Here is a 15,936-nt window from a genome sequence, read left to right on the forward strand (position 1 = left end):
GAGCTAAAAACGTTTTAGCGAATCATTGGAACTCTTTATGGATGGAAACTCCATTCCACTCTAAATACCTATCGTGACGGACGAGGCTGGGATTGTACAGAACATTTGTAATCCCAATACTCACATACGCCTATAAGGCATGGACTCTGTCCAAAACTGACGAAGCCCTCCTAGCTGCGTTCGAGAGGAAAATGCTCAGAAGGATTGCGTATGGCCCAGTATGTGTGGAAGGACAATGGAGGAGCCGCTACAACGACGAGCTCTACGAACTGTACGATGATCTCACCATCGTGCAGCGAATAAGACTCGCCAGGCTCCGGTGGGCTGGTCACGTCATGAGAATGACACCGGACGACCCAACCCGTAAAGTCTTTTTTAGGCGACCACACGGACAGAGGAGGCGTGGTAGGCCCAAATTGAGATGGAGTGATGGCGTTGATGCGTCCGCCAGAACGGCCGGGATAATGGATTGGCAGAAGACGGCGCTAAACCGTGAGCGGTATCGAGGATTGTTGCAGCAGGCCAAGACCACAAAGCGGTTGTTTTTACATGTTTCTTTTCTTCTAATGCTAGTGACAAAAAAAAAACAAAACAAAAAAAGTCTATTTATTAATAGCTCAACTGGTAGGATCTTTTTTTGTCAAAATCTTCAACTAAATAAAAAAAGGATTAAGTCAATTTGATAGAAAATTGGAATAACCTATCTATTTTTGATGGTCTTATTCTATTGCCCGGTACTGAACATGTAATTTGACTTGGACGGACAATTAAATCATTGATTTGAATTTGAAAGGGAGCTTTTCGGAGGCAGAGACAGCAGCGGCAACGGTTTTCACACGGCATGACCAGGGTACGACTCCCATCCGAACCGTACCCCCGGTAATGGGAAAGAACAATCTAACAATATTATATCAATAAGCCTAGTTATCCATTAAAAGGCCGGAAAGTCCTAAGGGTGGTAGATGCGGCAACGGCGCCGGACTTCATATGGCGGGACCGGGGTTGAAATCCCATCTGGACCGTCGTTCCACAGTGAGCGAGCCAGAAAGGGCAGGCATGACCTAAGAGGTCGTTAGGCCAAGAAAGAAGAAGAATGTCCCAAGCAGAAGAAGATGTCTAACTCCTCATGAGATATAAAGAGGATAAATTCTCTAAATCACTTAAAAATTAATGCTAAAACCATGACACTTAGCTAACTTTTTCAACTTCATTCAAAGTTGAATGTTTGATCATTGCTTTAACATTAATTGCTGTGAGTCCTTTTTTTCGTAAATTAAACTTGACTATGCACATAACATGCTAAACGACTCTGAGTCACCATTTAATTACTGAAAGTCTTTCTCTTTCAATTTGCTACCCAAGCTGTCTCTTACTTGGTCCTTTAACGTTTCTGGGTATTAACCGAAATATTGCCTACTATGCAGACTGAACATCCTCTTTCCGCAGTATCCGAATACTGCGAACAGTTTTATGAATTCAAGTTCACTGGAATTTTTGTACGGCTAATCTGATGTAAAGGAACACTTTTTTGGGTTTGATGAAAGTGCGTCTCATCGACAACACTCGCTATATCTGAGGCCTGTCCCTGGAAGTGCTTGATCGTTCCCAATTTGTATTCAAAGTTACAAAAGCAGCTAAAGGCCTAATTTCAATGTTCTGAAAATCCTTTTTGTTGGGTGGTATGAATCGGCAAGAGCTGTGTTACAGTTATTTCAAACTTTTCATGGAAGCGTTGGTGTTGACTCTACCACAAATGGATCTCGGGAAGAATTTCTTATGAAGTCTTCCTCAACATTTCATCGATCCTTGCATAAAACCTCACCGATTCTTTTTTATGAATGATGGTTTCTAATTTTACCACGATTTGTTTTGATTGTTTGAAATTATTACTCTCAGTAAATAAACAAGATTAATAGGCGTTCAACTATTTTTCCAATGCCCTCAATTTCCTCCTGCACTTTAAAGCTAAATAAAACACCCTAAAGCAAACACTCCCGTAGGAAATAAACACTTGCTCTAGCACGTCGTAACAAACCTTTCGATTCCATTAGAATTAAACGTCTCTAGACCCCAGCGGCTAGAGAGTGTCCATGGTGTCCCGATAACGTAGGTGTTCATGGGATGCTATTTATCTAAGCCAGCGAGCAAGCAAAAAAAAAAAGAAAGACTACACCGAACGAACAAACCTCTCTCCCCACCGAACGGCGAAACGAGAATCCAACATCTGGCTGTCAGCAAACCTCTTATCAGCTTAACAGCGATGCTCGGAATCTGTTGCAATGGATCCGCCTCCCCGTGTGCACCGCTGTGCTGTGTATGTCTGCGCCAAATATTCGTATTCCCGTATTCCCTTGCCCTTGGAGAACCGGGGGCGAAATGTTGCACCCAAAAAGAAGAACGAGCGCCACCATTTTCGGCAGCATCGGTTAGCAGGAAGCAATCAAGCCTTCCCCCTTCCCCCTCATACGCCATACGGTCCCAGTTCGTACGGTGGCGATCGGCAGTTTGTTTGACTATCCGTAAAACTTTCCACAAATCGTCCTCGGGCACTCTCGGGCCGAAAACCACACCGGAGCAACTCCGAAAAGGGCGATGGAAAAGGGAATTAGGGATGAGGATCTTCTAGCACTGACCACACAAGGCACGAAGCCTCGGTCTGACCGAAAGGGAGCACGGACTCGATAAAAAGTAGCAGCTGGTGTGCTTTTTGGGCTGTTGCAAAAAAAAAAAACAAAGGCCGAGAAATGGAGACGCCCAGTCTCCAGTGATGCTGTTCCAGTGTCTGCTCCATGTGCTTCGGGTGGGCAGCTTGTGCTGGTCAGTTTGGGATGGGTCGGGTTCGGGAAGGAGTCGAACGCTTTCGATACGGCATGCTGTAGTAGTAGTGCTGTGTATGCTTTATGTGATGTAGATAAATTTCTTTCGCATCCCACTGCCCGCCGGATACTTTCTTGTAAATTTTCGATTTTGCCTCCCGTGAAGCTGCCGGTGGGTCGAGCGTAAAACGTAACGGTGGTCATCAAGTTTTGTGAAAACACGTACTATTTTTCCCAGCAAGTTTGGAGGCCGTCGTGCAACAACACCCCCCGTTTTGGAAGTGGAGTGGGCGGTGGGGGAGAAAATTTACATCGAGCACACTTCCGGTCGGGGTGGCATTATGTAAATTCGGGGCCGCTTGCTTTGCATTGTGTGCCGAGTGCCTCGAAGCCGAGTGGATCGAACGACCATATATTGGATTTATTAAGCAGCAGCAGCCGTCGATGAACGGGGAATGAACTGGAAAAGTTTACGAATATTTATTTTGAAGGGGGTATTTTTTATCCATTTTGGGAAGGAAAATGATCGTGCGAGGGAAGAATTTGCTATTTTCTGATGCACATGCATCGTTGTTTTCCTGTGTCGAAAAAATGCAAATTAATGGCAATATTTAAAGTAAAGATTACTTTGATGTTTAAAATTCAAACATTACAGTATTTAACTATATCAAATGTCCGTCTTCTTGCCTTTACGACCTGCGTGGTCATGCCTTCGGCCATTAAATACTTTATGGTAGCACGTACTTGGATAGTTGGTTCTTTTGAACAGTCCGAATGTTATTTGATTGTCGGTCCTGTCGTGTCTATGCCGGCTTCGCAATTTCCTCGGCTATCGGATCGACCCAAGCAATATTCGTAATGTTATTAATGCAGCGACCCAGTCAGTCACCAGACGTTGGGTCGCTCAAGATCACCGACGTGCACTTGAAAATTGTTCCGACGATGATCAATTGATCAAGTTGATCTATTCTCAGGAAGTTCTATCAGCAAAAGTGCTAACGATGCTCATCGATGTTGACGAGGTGACCCAGTAAGCCGTTGTCGACCAGAAGCCCGCTGACGATGGTTAACCGATCGAGCCACGATGGACGATGGTTAATGGATCGAGATCAGTCCATTGCTGACGATAATGGACAGTGTCCAGTGTTTAGGTGTTAAAATAAAGTAAAATTTAATCTGATATCAACTTCAGGCCGTTGGTCGCGGATAATTAAATTAGCCCAAAGATATACTTAACGATTTTTCGTTTTTGTTCCTGTTCCATCAAAACAGAATCAAAATCAAAATCTGTTTCTTATTCACATTGTTCTTCATAACCATTGATTGTATTTCCACAAGGCAGGATCTACAATATGCATCAGTCGTGGCGTGGCCTTCAGCTGCTTGCCCCTTAGCTCCCTTGGAATCTGACTAACGGAAACTCACACGATTCGCCTAGCGCTCCTGAAAGGACCAAGTGTACTACGACGGACGCTGTGCATCTCGAGTCGCTAAACCGAAACGAACTAAGTGAAACTGCTACGCTCAGATACTGTTTGTACGGGACGTACTCTACGATGTTATGGCGGCACTCTCTTATTTTAGTCTCCCTACTCGATACGGGATCGTCCCTTGCAAGATCTTCGCTCGACGTAGAGGATCGGCCAACCCGATTCGGCACTTGACCGTGATCGTGGCGCCGTTCGTCTTACTTTATGTTAATACATTTCTTGTTCACTTAATTTACACTGTATGAATTTACACTGTACTTCACTGAAGAAAATGTCCCAAAACCGATGTGAATTGTATTATTTTTGGTAATCTAGTTTTAAGCAATGCGGACAGGCCATTCCACAAGAATAAAAAAAAGCTGTGTAATCTCGCTTCAAGAGGTCCTCACGCGGTTTGTTTAATTATAAATATAATATCATACACCCGTTCGGACAGAACCGTCTCCCCGTACACAGGTATAACTTTCCAGCTACACGCATATTGGCTTATGTTAGAACTTGAAAATGGAAACGAGTATAGACTTCCGGTAGCCACATGTGCAGTTGGGCCCTACAAATAAGTTTAGTAAGCGATATGGCCAGAATGACCAAAGATATTGAACGAAGCAGACAAACTAATTTAATCAAATTTTAATTTAATTTAATGTTCACTATAAAAATTTCTCGAAAAGGCTCAATTGTGCCTAAAATCGTTTACTAATCTCAGGATAAGTAGTTCGTTATCGAACCTACTTAGGGCTGACTACTTTACTACGGGTGAGATCAAGTTAAGTGGGGCGGTCCGGTGGCCGAGGCGATAACGGCGCCGGTCTTCACACGGCAGGAGTTCAATTCCCATCCAGACCGCCTCCTCGTACGTAGGGCTGACTACTAAAACCAGAAATGGCAGGCCGAATTTAATTTAATTTAATGTTCACTATAAAAATTTCTCGAAAAGGCTCAATTGTGCCTAAAATCGTTTACTAATCTCAGGATAAGTAGTTCGTTATCGAACCTACTTAGGGCTGACTACTTTACTACGGGTGAGATCAAGTTAAGTGGGGCGGTCCGGTGGCCGAGGCGATAACGGCGCCGGTCTTCACACGGCAGGAGTTCAATTCCCATCCAGACCGCCTCCTCGTACGTAGGGCTGACTACTAAAACCAGAAATGGCAGGCCGAAACCCCTCGAGGTTGCAGTGCCAAAGAACAAGAAAAAGAAGATCAAGTCACAGTAAGCCACAAATGAGCATCCCGAAACGCCATGGCAGGTTGTAGGGCTAAAAAAGAAGAAGATCTACCTTACGTTGTGATATTACGTCTGTATTTGAATTTTTTCAAAAATTATTTTCTTAACGGACGTTTGAAATTTAAAACGAAAATCCTAACCCAGTGAATAACATACACAACATCCTAGATGAATGAAGCCCTCTGTCTGTCGCACTTGAAACTAACACAAAACTCTCCATAAATTAAACACTAGTATTTTTATATTAATTTTGAATAATTGTATGCGTATAGTTTGAATTAAATATTTACTAATTAAATTCGAGCAATACAGATAGTAAGAACTGTAGCAAAAACTAACTATCCGGTCCTGTTATGCGATACAGACCGTTATAAAAATAAAGTAAAAAGTGCATTAAACCACAACGCTCAATTTAAGCTACAAATCTTTAGAGAAAATACAAAATTCTTTGTACAGCATATTCATAACAAAAACTTTAACAAAAAAACAGAAGCAAACTCTCCTGCAACATATGGTCAGCAGGGGCAAAAATCAATAACAAATATCCATTTATCAACTTTTTTTACTGCTTTCGCAAAAGAAAGACGGGAATGTTAAAAATATGTAACATAGCAAAACGAAGAAGATACAGAAGCGAAGCAAGTGATGATGATTCCATCTGGAATGACCTTTTCCCTGGGTAAAGTAATGTGTGTCGGTTGGCAACACATTCGGTTCTTACTTTTCGATCAAATTCTTTCAACCGCCCAAAACCCCCAAACGACGACAGTCCGGCCACGACAGATGGGTTGAAGGTAGAAACGTTAACATTTGGCTGGGTAGCTTAGAGATGGTTAACACACACACACACGCACACGCACACTTCCCAACGGATCCGGACATGTGTTACGGATTCGTATTTGGGTTATTTTGATGGGAGGAAAATATGGGGAAACTTTTCATTTTATTAGACTTGGTTCTGAGCTGGAGACAAACATCTTGCAAAGGGTCGGTGGAGTATCTTAAATTGAATACAAAAAAAAAAGCAATAATAATGCATAAACGCGCATCGAAAAGCCATTAATCGGCTGAAGTGAAAACCAATCGTGTACGGCATTGTTGCGCCATTGTGGTTTTACATTCGCGTGCCATTTTATGGTTGCGTTCCGCGGCGCTGTGCATGTGTGCGCGTTATTGTTGATTTCAAAGAATATGTATGCTAGAACGGCTGCCTGCCTGCCTGCCTTACTCAAACACCCGGCATGGTAGGGTGCCCTTTGAGTGCTTTTCCAGCTTTTCTTCGGAGTTTTGCTAGCCTTAGCAGAAGGATCCCACAAAGTTCATGCAAAAGCCACCAGCTGCTTACTCCACGCCGCTAGGAAAAACTGAATACACCAGCAGCAACAGTGGAGCAACTTTATGCTTACGAACCGCTTGCTTTCCGCCAGTCGGCAGTAATTCGTTCGGTTGCTTTTCGTTCTGTGCCTCGTTCTGCGAAGTGAGCCCTTTTGCTCGCGCTCGCTCAATGGGTGACCCAAATTGTGCAATCCATCTTTGCAAAGTTATCCATCATCATAATAATGACGTTTTTATGCATCGTTGCGCCTGTTCCGAGCCGGCTGCGTTAGTGTTTGCATTTGGAGTGGGGAGGGAAATGGCCGCGGAAAACGATACTGCCCAACCGCGGCTTGCAGTGATGATTTGACTCGGCACGGCCGATGAAAGACGACCGAGGCGGCAGCTTAAGAGCTTCTGCTTGGCCTCGCGAACTATGGGCCACCAGGTTCGATTATGCCGTTTTTCCTTCCGACTTACCAAGGTTAGTGCATCTTTTCTTCGCTAGCTACGTGTGATGATGGAAATAATTTTGCTTGCTCAAACAGAAACAGATTGGGTCAGGGCAGAGTGTACACGCGTCCGTGACAATGCCATTGTGGTGGGAACTATTTTTCTGATGAATGTGGTACAAGTTGTATTAACAAGTGATGCTTTGCTGCTTTTTTTTGTTGTAATCCTTTCCAGGGTAGGATGTTTGTATTAGTGTTTGAAGAAACCCCAATTTATCTGTTAGCCATAGTTATTTGTTCCCAAATATGTTCTTTGTTTTTATTGTACGATTTCCCAAGTACCTTTGGATGCTTTTCAACGATATTTTACGGGGTTTTCAAACATAGCTAATATATAAAACGATCCGGTAATCTTTTATACAGCCTAAATATACAAGGCAGTAAATAGAAAATCCCTACCACATTTTTGATAATTTTGATAAGTGCTTTTAAAATCTCCTTTTTGCAACATTCTTAGCATTAAAACAATTAGTTAAGGGCAACGCAAGATGTTGTGATAAGACATTTTATACTTACGATACTGGTAAGAATTTTACAACTAGGTTCGCAACTAAATTACGGACGTTTAAACTTTTTTTTAAATGTCAATCGACTTTGACTTATTCAAAATATCTTAAATTAAGTTTGCAGGATGTAGTAAACAAGCTGAGTTGAATTATTTGTCATTGATTTATAGCATTATACTCTGTTTTCGTCAACAAATTGAAAACTTAATGTTCACAAGTCGTCATTTGCGAGAGATTGCGTCGCCTCAATATCGGTAACTTCGACCCTGCAGACCGCCCTTGGGAAGGACGGTTAACGATATTCGGGTTCATTGAACAGAAGGCTTCGTGTAGAAATGGAGCTACTCGGCAACACAAAGGTTGTGGGGACTGACTATCCAACTACGAGCTATCAATAAATAAAGTGAGCCAAAAACTGCTCAAAACTCTCGACACGAAAAGAACTGGTTTTTATTTTAGGATTGATCCACCAAGTCATTCTTCTCGAAAACAAAAAACATGAGCCCCCCATAAACTGAAATTGAGAGATAGTGAGCGTTGTCATGTTTTTTACAAAATATTGCTATAAAAACCGTATACAAAAAAGACCTGGATCGAATCATGACAGGTGATGGCATGTGAATACGTTTCATTACCTCTAAACAAAAAAAGGTCACGGGAAGTCGAGAAGAGAACGGTCACGAGAAGTTGACGGAGCATTCAAAATTTGGAGCAAATCAAGCTGGGAGTGATTGACTATAAGTTGTTTAAACCGAGATAGAGCGTCACATGAGTGTATTATTAATAGGAACTTATCATCCAAAACCAAACGTTGCAACATTACAACGTTCCACATTGTACCTGAAGTGGAGTCACTTCTTGTAGATTGCCTTCTAATCTGCTCTGACTATTCATATTTTTTCACAATTTATATGTGTTTCTTCGTACTGACGCGTGCCTAAAACAACATACTTGAGATGAGCCATTGTCGATAAAAACCGTATTTATACGACTAACATGGACGCTACATACCTCCTGTCAGAATCTTCCTGGGAAATTTGAAATGAGAAATTGTAGAATCGCTAGCCACAAGTTGGTTCAGATAAAAATAAACCGTCATTACTTTGTTGTGAACCTACTGCCTTAAGAAACATTCTGTAATATCGTTTAAAACACAATTTAAAATTATACTAAGAATTTTTGTTTTTGTTTTGCTTTTAAACAAAATAAATCACAATTGTTATCATTATTATCCTCTCCTATGTAGCAGAAGCTTATTAAAGGATCGAGCGTGCGGCACAGAACCTCGGGATGGAGATTAACGAGGTGAAAACCAAAATGATGGTGGCACCACCAGCGGCTCTGCTAACAAACACTGATTTACGCAGGGGTGATGTACAGATAGGTGAACCGCACCGCACCTTGGAAGTCGTCCAAAACTTCACCTATCTGGGGTCAAAAGTCAGCACCGACAACAACATTGATGTTGAGATACGTGCAAGGATCATACTACAGCCTGAGGAAACTTCTCCACTCTAAATATCTGTAGCGATGGACAAAGCTGGGACTGTACAGAACATTTATAGTTCCAGTACTCACATACGCCTTTGAGACATGGACTCTGTCCAAAACTAACGAAGTCCTCTTAGTCCGCGTATGAGAGGAAGATGCTCAGAAGGATTGCGTATGGCCCCGTATGTGTGGAAGGACAATGGAGGAGCCGCTAGAATGACGAGCTCTACGAACTGTACGATAGTCTCACCATCATGCAACGTATAAGACTCGCCAGGCTCCGGTGGGCTGTTCACGTCATGAGAATGACACCGGACGACCCTACCCGTAAAGTCCTTTTAGGCCGCCCACACGGACAGAGGAGGCGTGGTAGAGTCCAAATTGAGACGGAGTGATGGAGTTGATGTGTCCGCCAGAACGGCCGGGATAACGAATTGGCAGACGACGGCGCTACACCGTGAGCGGTATCGAGGATTGTTGCAGCAGGCCAAGACCTGATAAGTAAGTAAATAAGTACTTACTTAAATAAGTAAGTAAATAAAGTAAACAGCAGGGAGGAAATGCTTTTTGCTTATTGTAGGAGAGTCTGAAGGAATTAAGATTCTGAAAACTTTTAAGAACGCGTTCCTCGTGACGCCTGAAGGAACTGATTCTGAAAATCAATGTTGAAGAATGAAAAACCATTGAAATTGTGTGGCTAGAATAGCATGATTTCTAAACATTTTAAGACTGATACCCCCATTTACACTTATTACTAGCAATTTGCCGCTAGCAACCATTCCTAATAAAGACAAATCACACCACCGAAAGGAAAGTGGCGCTCACAAAACCTCATCGGTTATCATTAAAATAAGTTTCCATTTGCTTCCACTAATGAACGGATCGCAGTTACGCGTACCGTTTAGCTGGTAGGTGCGTCAGAAATGAGATCCTTTCACAGCAGTTTGCAATTTGCTCTTTTTTCTCCGCTATCACACCCTTCAAACCTCAAACCGCACACATTGTCCACGCGCTGGAAGCCATCGAAAGCCGGCACGGAACGTTTCGCTGTGTGAATGATGTGCGCCCGCTTGTAGGCAACCTTTGTGTCGAAAGGTCGGAAACGCACACATCGCGCAATCCTATTATTGGCCGGAAGCGGCAATATAGAAACTGCTGCGAAGGACAGCTTTTTGTTTCACTGCATAAAGGGAGCGGCGCATTTGGCGATGCGTTCCGGCGATGCGTGCAATGAGCCGTTTCCGGTGTAATGCAGCTGGCGAGATCATATGAAATGAGCGCTTTTTTAAAAGACTGTACACCTATTCCTTTAAAAGGGCTCGTTTGCCTGTAGTTACATTGAGCCTCGCGCACCTTGGATGTGCGCCACTGCAAACATTAATCATTTTTCGCCTGCATTAAAACTATTTTGTGGCCTACTTTTGCTGCTAGGGTGCTTCATCATTTCGATGCCATTTTTTTGGTTTGCTACGCGCCCGCTCGTAGTTGCTTCGACTGGTAGCGCTAACTTGCCAACTGGGGGTGCTCAATTTGCATAAATTAAAATACTTTCCAGGAAATACAGGGCTGAACTTAAAAGTTCGTCAATGACTTCTTGCTTCGGTACGATTTTGACAGCTTCCGGAATTCAAGTACCCGGTGGCAAATATTATGAACTTCTCAGCGAGCTGCCGACATCCGGGGGTTAAGATTCGTGATGAGCAGGGGTACGTTTTGTGGCTCTTTCACGCTTGTTTCTCCCTCTTCATGCCAGTAGACAGACAGTGAATATATTCACCTCCACCCAAACCTACCGAACCTCGGGGATGCTGTGCCATGGAACGACCCTTCTTCGTACCCTGCCGAGGTGACAAGTGGCTGCGGCGTTCCGTGAAATGTGGCAAAACACGACAATGTTTTGCGAAGGGCGGTAGATGATGGCGATGCGCGACCGGCTGGTGGTGGTGAGCAGTGGGAGGGCGGGCTCTATTTTCGTCACCGATGCCAAGAACTATGAACTCTTTCGACGGAGTGGAACGAATCTAAGCGAAACGCGTTGGCTGATTTGCATGTGTGAGGTTATGCAAATGTCGGCTACAACTACAAAACCATTGCATACGGAGACGAAGGTATGAGTCCACTGTTTACTGCTCCCAAAGCGACGACACAACGTGGGAAGCTGTGTGGCACTACGAGAGACGCATTCGCCAGGGATGGGATAAAATTATGAAAGCTTTAGCGGAGAAGTAAACAAAATCCGGCGATTTTACTCCATATGGAGGAAAACTCCCATACACCCCTTAAGTATATGGGTGTCTGCATGGAACTAAGTAAAGGAAGCTCGTCTTCGCTCACTTGCGCACCGAAACAAGCTCGAGCGAACCGATGAAGTTTATCATGAAATATGAATATTTGTTCAATGAACTTTCTCTGAACGTCCTGATTGGTTAAAAGTTGTTCGCTGCCCGCACGGTAACGGTTGGTTTATCTTACGCTAATTTCTTTTGGGAGTTCTTCCACAAAACGATCAATATGGTACCTTTATTTATTTGAAAATTGCGACCAGCATCAGCTGAAGACCTTGGAGAGACGATGTGTTCCACTATCACAGTATATTACTTACAATACCCACACACACACACACAGAAAGGGCAAAGTAATGTGTTTTTAAGAGGATGTACACAAAAGCATTCAATAGCGAAAAGTTTACTGCACGATTGACTTTGCCAGCCGAAACCCCGGGAGCAAAATTTATTTGCTTACAGCGTGTTTTATTTTGCTTTTCAACGCGGAACCGCTGTGTCCCCCCTGAGTAGGGCACCCAGCGCAGCCCTCGCCCACCGTAAGACTGTAGTTTTAAGTCTGACGATAGAGTAATTTATTACCGTGACCGTCGTGGTTCTTCCTCAATGCCGATGCACTCGATGCATCGCTGCACTCCCATTCCCAGGAGCGCCCGGCACGCAAGGAGCGCTGAAACAGCAATCGAATAAATCCTCCCCAGCTGTCAGCTGGTCGAACGAGAGTGCGAGAAAAGGATATTCCAATAAATAGTGAGGACACACACACATACGTGAGTGTGGCGAAGGAATTGAGTATTGCGGGGGGTTTGCCAAACTTTTGCCTGTTGTTCGGGTGTTGGGCAAAGTAGCAAAAGCGTACCGAATTTATTAGACGTTCGCTTTGAAACGGTGGCATTTTGTGACGGTACACAATAAAAATGGATGATAAGAAGTGTAATAAGTTTTAAATAACCGGTTTGCGATGCGTGAACGGTAAATTTTCTATTCAAAGTTTTACCGTGAAACGAGAATGACCAGGCGTCTCCATCGGTCTGTTCGATGAAAGACCAGGCGTCTCCATTGCGCTGACTGATGAAGGACTAGGCGTCTCCATTAATTTTTATTTTTATTTTAATTTTGTATCTTGAATGGAGTTGTATGAAAATATATCCCGGTATTAGAAAATTTCGATTTTAGTTTTATAAGGCACTCAGGGTAATTTTATTTTTGTTGCACGAGATTTTACTGAATAAATTTTAGATAATTTTTTCTCTTACAATTATTGTTGATAAATATATTTGGAGCATTATTATCTTCCATAAAACATTCATTCCTTTGCCATCACTGTTGATGTACAGCATAGGCGCAACAAGACGTCCTAGATATGTTTGACGCACGAAAAATGCATCCCCCACACTGGAACTCATCCCATTCACACCGTACAATCCTAACAAGCACTCACTGTTGACCACGTGAAACCAGCCAGCACTCACCGTTTTGTTTACGCTTGCTAAGCACCATGTGTTCAGTCGGCAACCCGTCGTACCATGCTGTCGTTCGGCACCGTACACGATCCGTTCCGTTCGGTAAAACGCACCCGACTCGGCTGTTCGGAATTTCGCTTCGTTTCACCAAACAAAGACGAGCTTTTTCGTGCTGCTCGCCCAAGTGAGGGTTGATTACGTGCCAAGCTTAACTGTGTCCGACCAGTTGACAGTGTACGGCCGGATGATGATGATCGTGTCGTCTAGCGAGCTAATCCATCCTGGTACTTAGTTAGTGTAGCAGTGCGCGCGCGAGTAGAGCGTTCTACTGCTTTTCTCCGACGCCAAACGGTGCTTAATGAGTTACAAGTCGTGTGATTGATAGGAAAAAGTGCGTTTAGATTTAATCAATTAACTAACAACAAGCGTCTACATGATTGATGTGAACGTGAAGGTGAATGGGCAGCAATTAGTGCGGGACGCATTCGTGCATTAGGCAAATGATTGTTGCTAGCCGATTGAGTGTTTTGTAGTGAGTTTAATTATGAACGAAAGCTGCAATCATTGCGAGGGCTTCGGAAGAGATGGTTGTTTCGAGTGATACGGATACGGAGTAATTGAGGATCGATCCATTGTTGGAAATCAGTTCAATGGAATTATTCAAACGGGCTGTTTTGTGAATCAAATTTCCGAGTTCCTGTTTGGTACGGAAAAAAAAGTCCATTTACACATTAAGTTTGGTGTGCGGAGTATAGCGTGCAGCGAACCAGATTTGATAGTTAAGTTAAGGAGAGATGCATTTACCATTTGGATGGACGATGGATATACGATACCGAATACTGCTGTTGACGATGATCGCTATGATCGGTAAGTGATATTTGGAAAGTAATTCCTTAATGGGATTTTTTTACTTGTTTAGCACGATAAAGAGGAGATAATGGAAGCAAAGAGGAATTCATTCAGTATTCAGCCGTATAAAAATTATTATTGCATACTGTTAGGCGCTGCCTACTATCGCAGTCAAGGAGCAAGATGTTTGAAGGTATCAAGCATGAAGAGTTATTTGCACTACCAGGGCGGCCCAGTAGTAGGAGCGACAGCGGCGCCGGTCTTTACACGGCAAGACCGGACTTCAAATCCCATCTGGGCCGTTCGCCCATAGTGAGAACTGACTATCCAACTATGCGGTATCAATAACTCTAGTAAGCCAGAAATGGCAGACAAGACAAAAGAGGTCGTTAGGCCAAGAAAGAAGAATTCCCCATCCAGTGCCCATCGTGCACTGGTTGTTTCTCAGTAATAACAGTACGAACCACGCGGAAGAACGAACTCTGGTTTGTTTAGATTTTGTTAATGACATTTGCATAAAACATTGCGGACTTTGCCTAGCTTGTTTGTGCTGATTTATGTGTGTCAGGGTGTGGGTTAAAATCCTATTGCCATTTACTTTTACATTGCTGATCAGGCACTATGTTCACTGGTCCAAAAAATTGCATACTTCACGGCGTTAAAATGTTTTATTTATATAACTTCAATCGAAACATTCTTGTATGAAGTACCCACCCAACACGACAAATTGAGTGTAATTCTTCCAACGGTCCTTCATTGCACACGTCCCCATTCTGCCCCGGTGTGCGACTATATTACAAATTTCATTAAAATAATTGCTTCTGTAAAACCGATTGCAATCACACTCCCCATTGTACGGCACAGTTCGTGACGTTTCGGTACGCGCGCGCAGCGTACACGTCCGGCCCTTGCGAGCGTTTCCCCGGAAAGCGATTGACGGTGTATTCAATTACTTAGCTGCAAATTTTGCCCCAAACGTTTCAACACCCTCGGGGGGTTGATGGTGGCGATGGCGATTGCTACTGCTGCTGCTGCTGCTGCTGCTGCTGCAATTATTATCCACTATCATCGAAGCCTTCGATCGGTTACCTGTTCGCCTATCCGCCGAGATAGGGAAGCGGATAACAGACGTTTCATAACTTTATCCATCCGTTTGCCAGCAGCCAGCGCTGCGATGGATGATGCGATTCTCGACGGCTTCCAGTCGGGCCCGAACAAGCCCCGGTCGGAAGCTAACGGTGAATGAGTTCCGGTCGACTTGCGGATAACAATGATCTGTGAGAAACTCAATCGTCCGCACCTTCCCGTGCCTTGCTTAGCGAGGTGAGCCCTTGGTGGTAGTAATAACGACAAAACGAAATAATCTTGATGAACTCCTTCACAATCCACTAACCACCGCATACGCTGCTTGGCCCACATAACCGCCCGCGTTCCTTCGCCTTATCGCTGCACACATAATCCTTCACCATGCGCCCGGGAGTCGATGATGGCAACTTACTCAACAATGTTTTTCCTACCAGCTAGCTCCACTACGCCACAACACTAGCCGGTAACCGGCACAAAGTAGCACTAGAGAATGAGAATGTTATTTCATTCTCTACCCTCTTTATCATAATCCCTGGATCTACCGCAGGAGCAGTCGCTTGTCGTAGCTCACTCGACAGGGCCGCCCAGTCGCGCCCCAGTCCGTTCGGTATCGGGATGATGGAGCAATTACACCGAGTAGAACGCTTTACGTAAGGTGCATTTTACCCGACGTCATCGCACCGATCCGATCTGACCGCTTTTGCGCCGGGATTCGCTTACTCATCCCGGATCCCCGGGGTTGGGGATTGATGGGGCGGGAGGGTCAGGATCGCTTCCGGGCCTGATACGACCCGGTTACATTTTTACCAACCTCGATGGGTCGGTGAGGTTTTGCCTCCGGAATGCCTCCGACAAAGCGGGGCGAAGGTTTCGCAAGACAGTCACGGTAGCATTGTCGGT

General features: G+C 44.0%; 1 protein-coding gene across 1 annotated transcript in view; it reads left to right on the forward strand.

The window, feature by feature from the left end:
- Window positions 1–12,769: 12,769 nt before the first annotated feature.
- Window positions 12,770–15,936, forward strand: part of LOC118513405 — a 44,127-nt gene continuing 40,960 nt past the window's right edge. The window contains exon 1 of the mRNA XM_036059101.1: window positions 12,770–13,968. Coding sequence (XP_035914994.1) covers window positions 13,896–13,968 — 73 coding nt within the window. The 5' untranslated portion in view covers window positions 12,770–13,895. The remainder of the gene's footprint in view (window positions 13,969–15,936) is intronic.

Source organism: Anopheles stephensi, chromosome 3 (genome assembly GCF_013141755.1).
Source record: "Anopheles stephensi strain Indian chromosome 3, UCI_ANSTEP_V1.0, whole genome shotgun sequence".
Classification (NCBI taxonomy): Eukaryota; Metazoa; Arthropoda; class Insecta; order Diptera; family Culicidae; genus Anopheles; species Anopheles stephensi.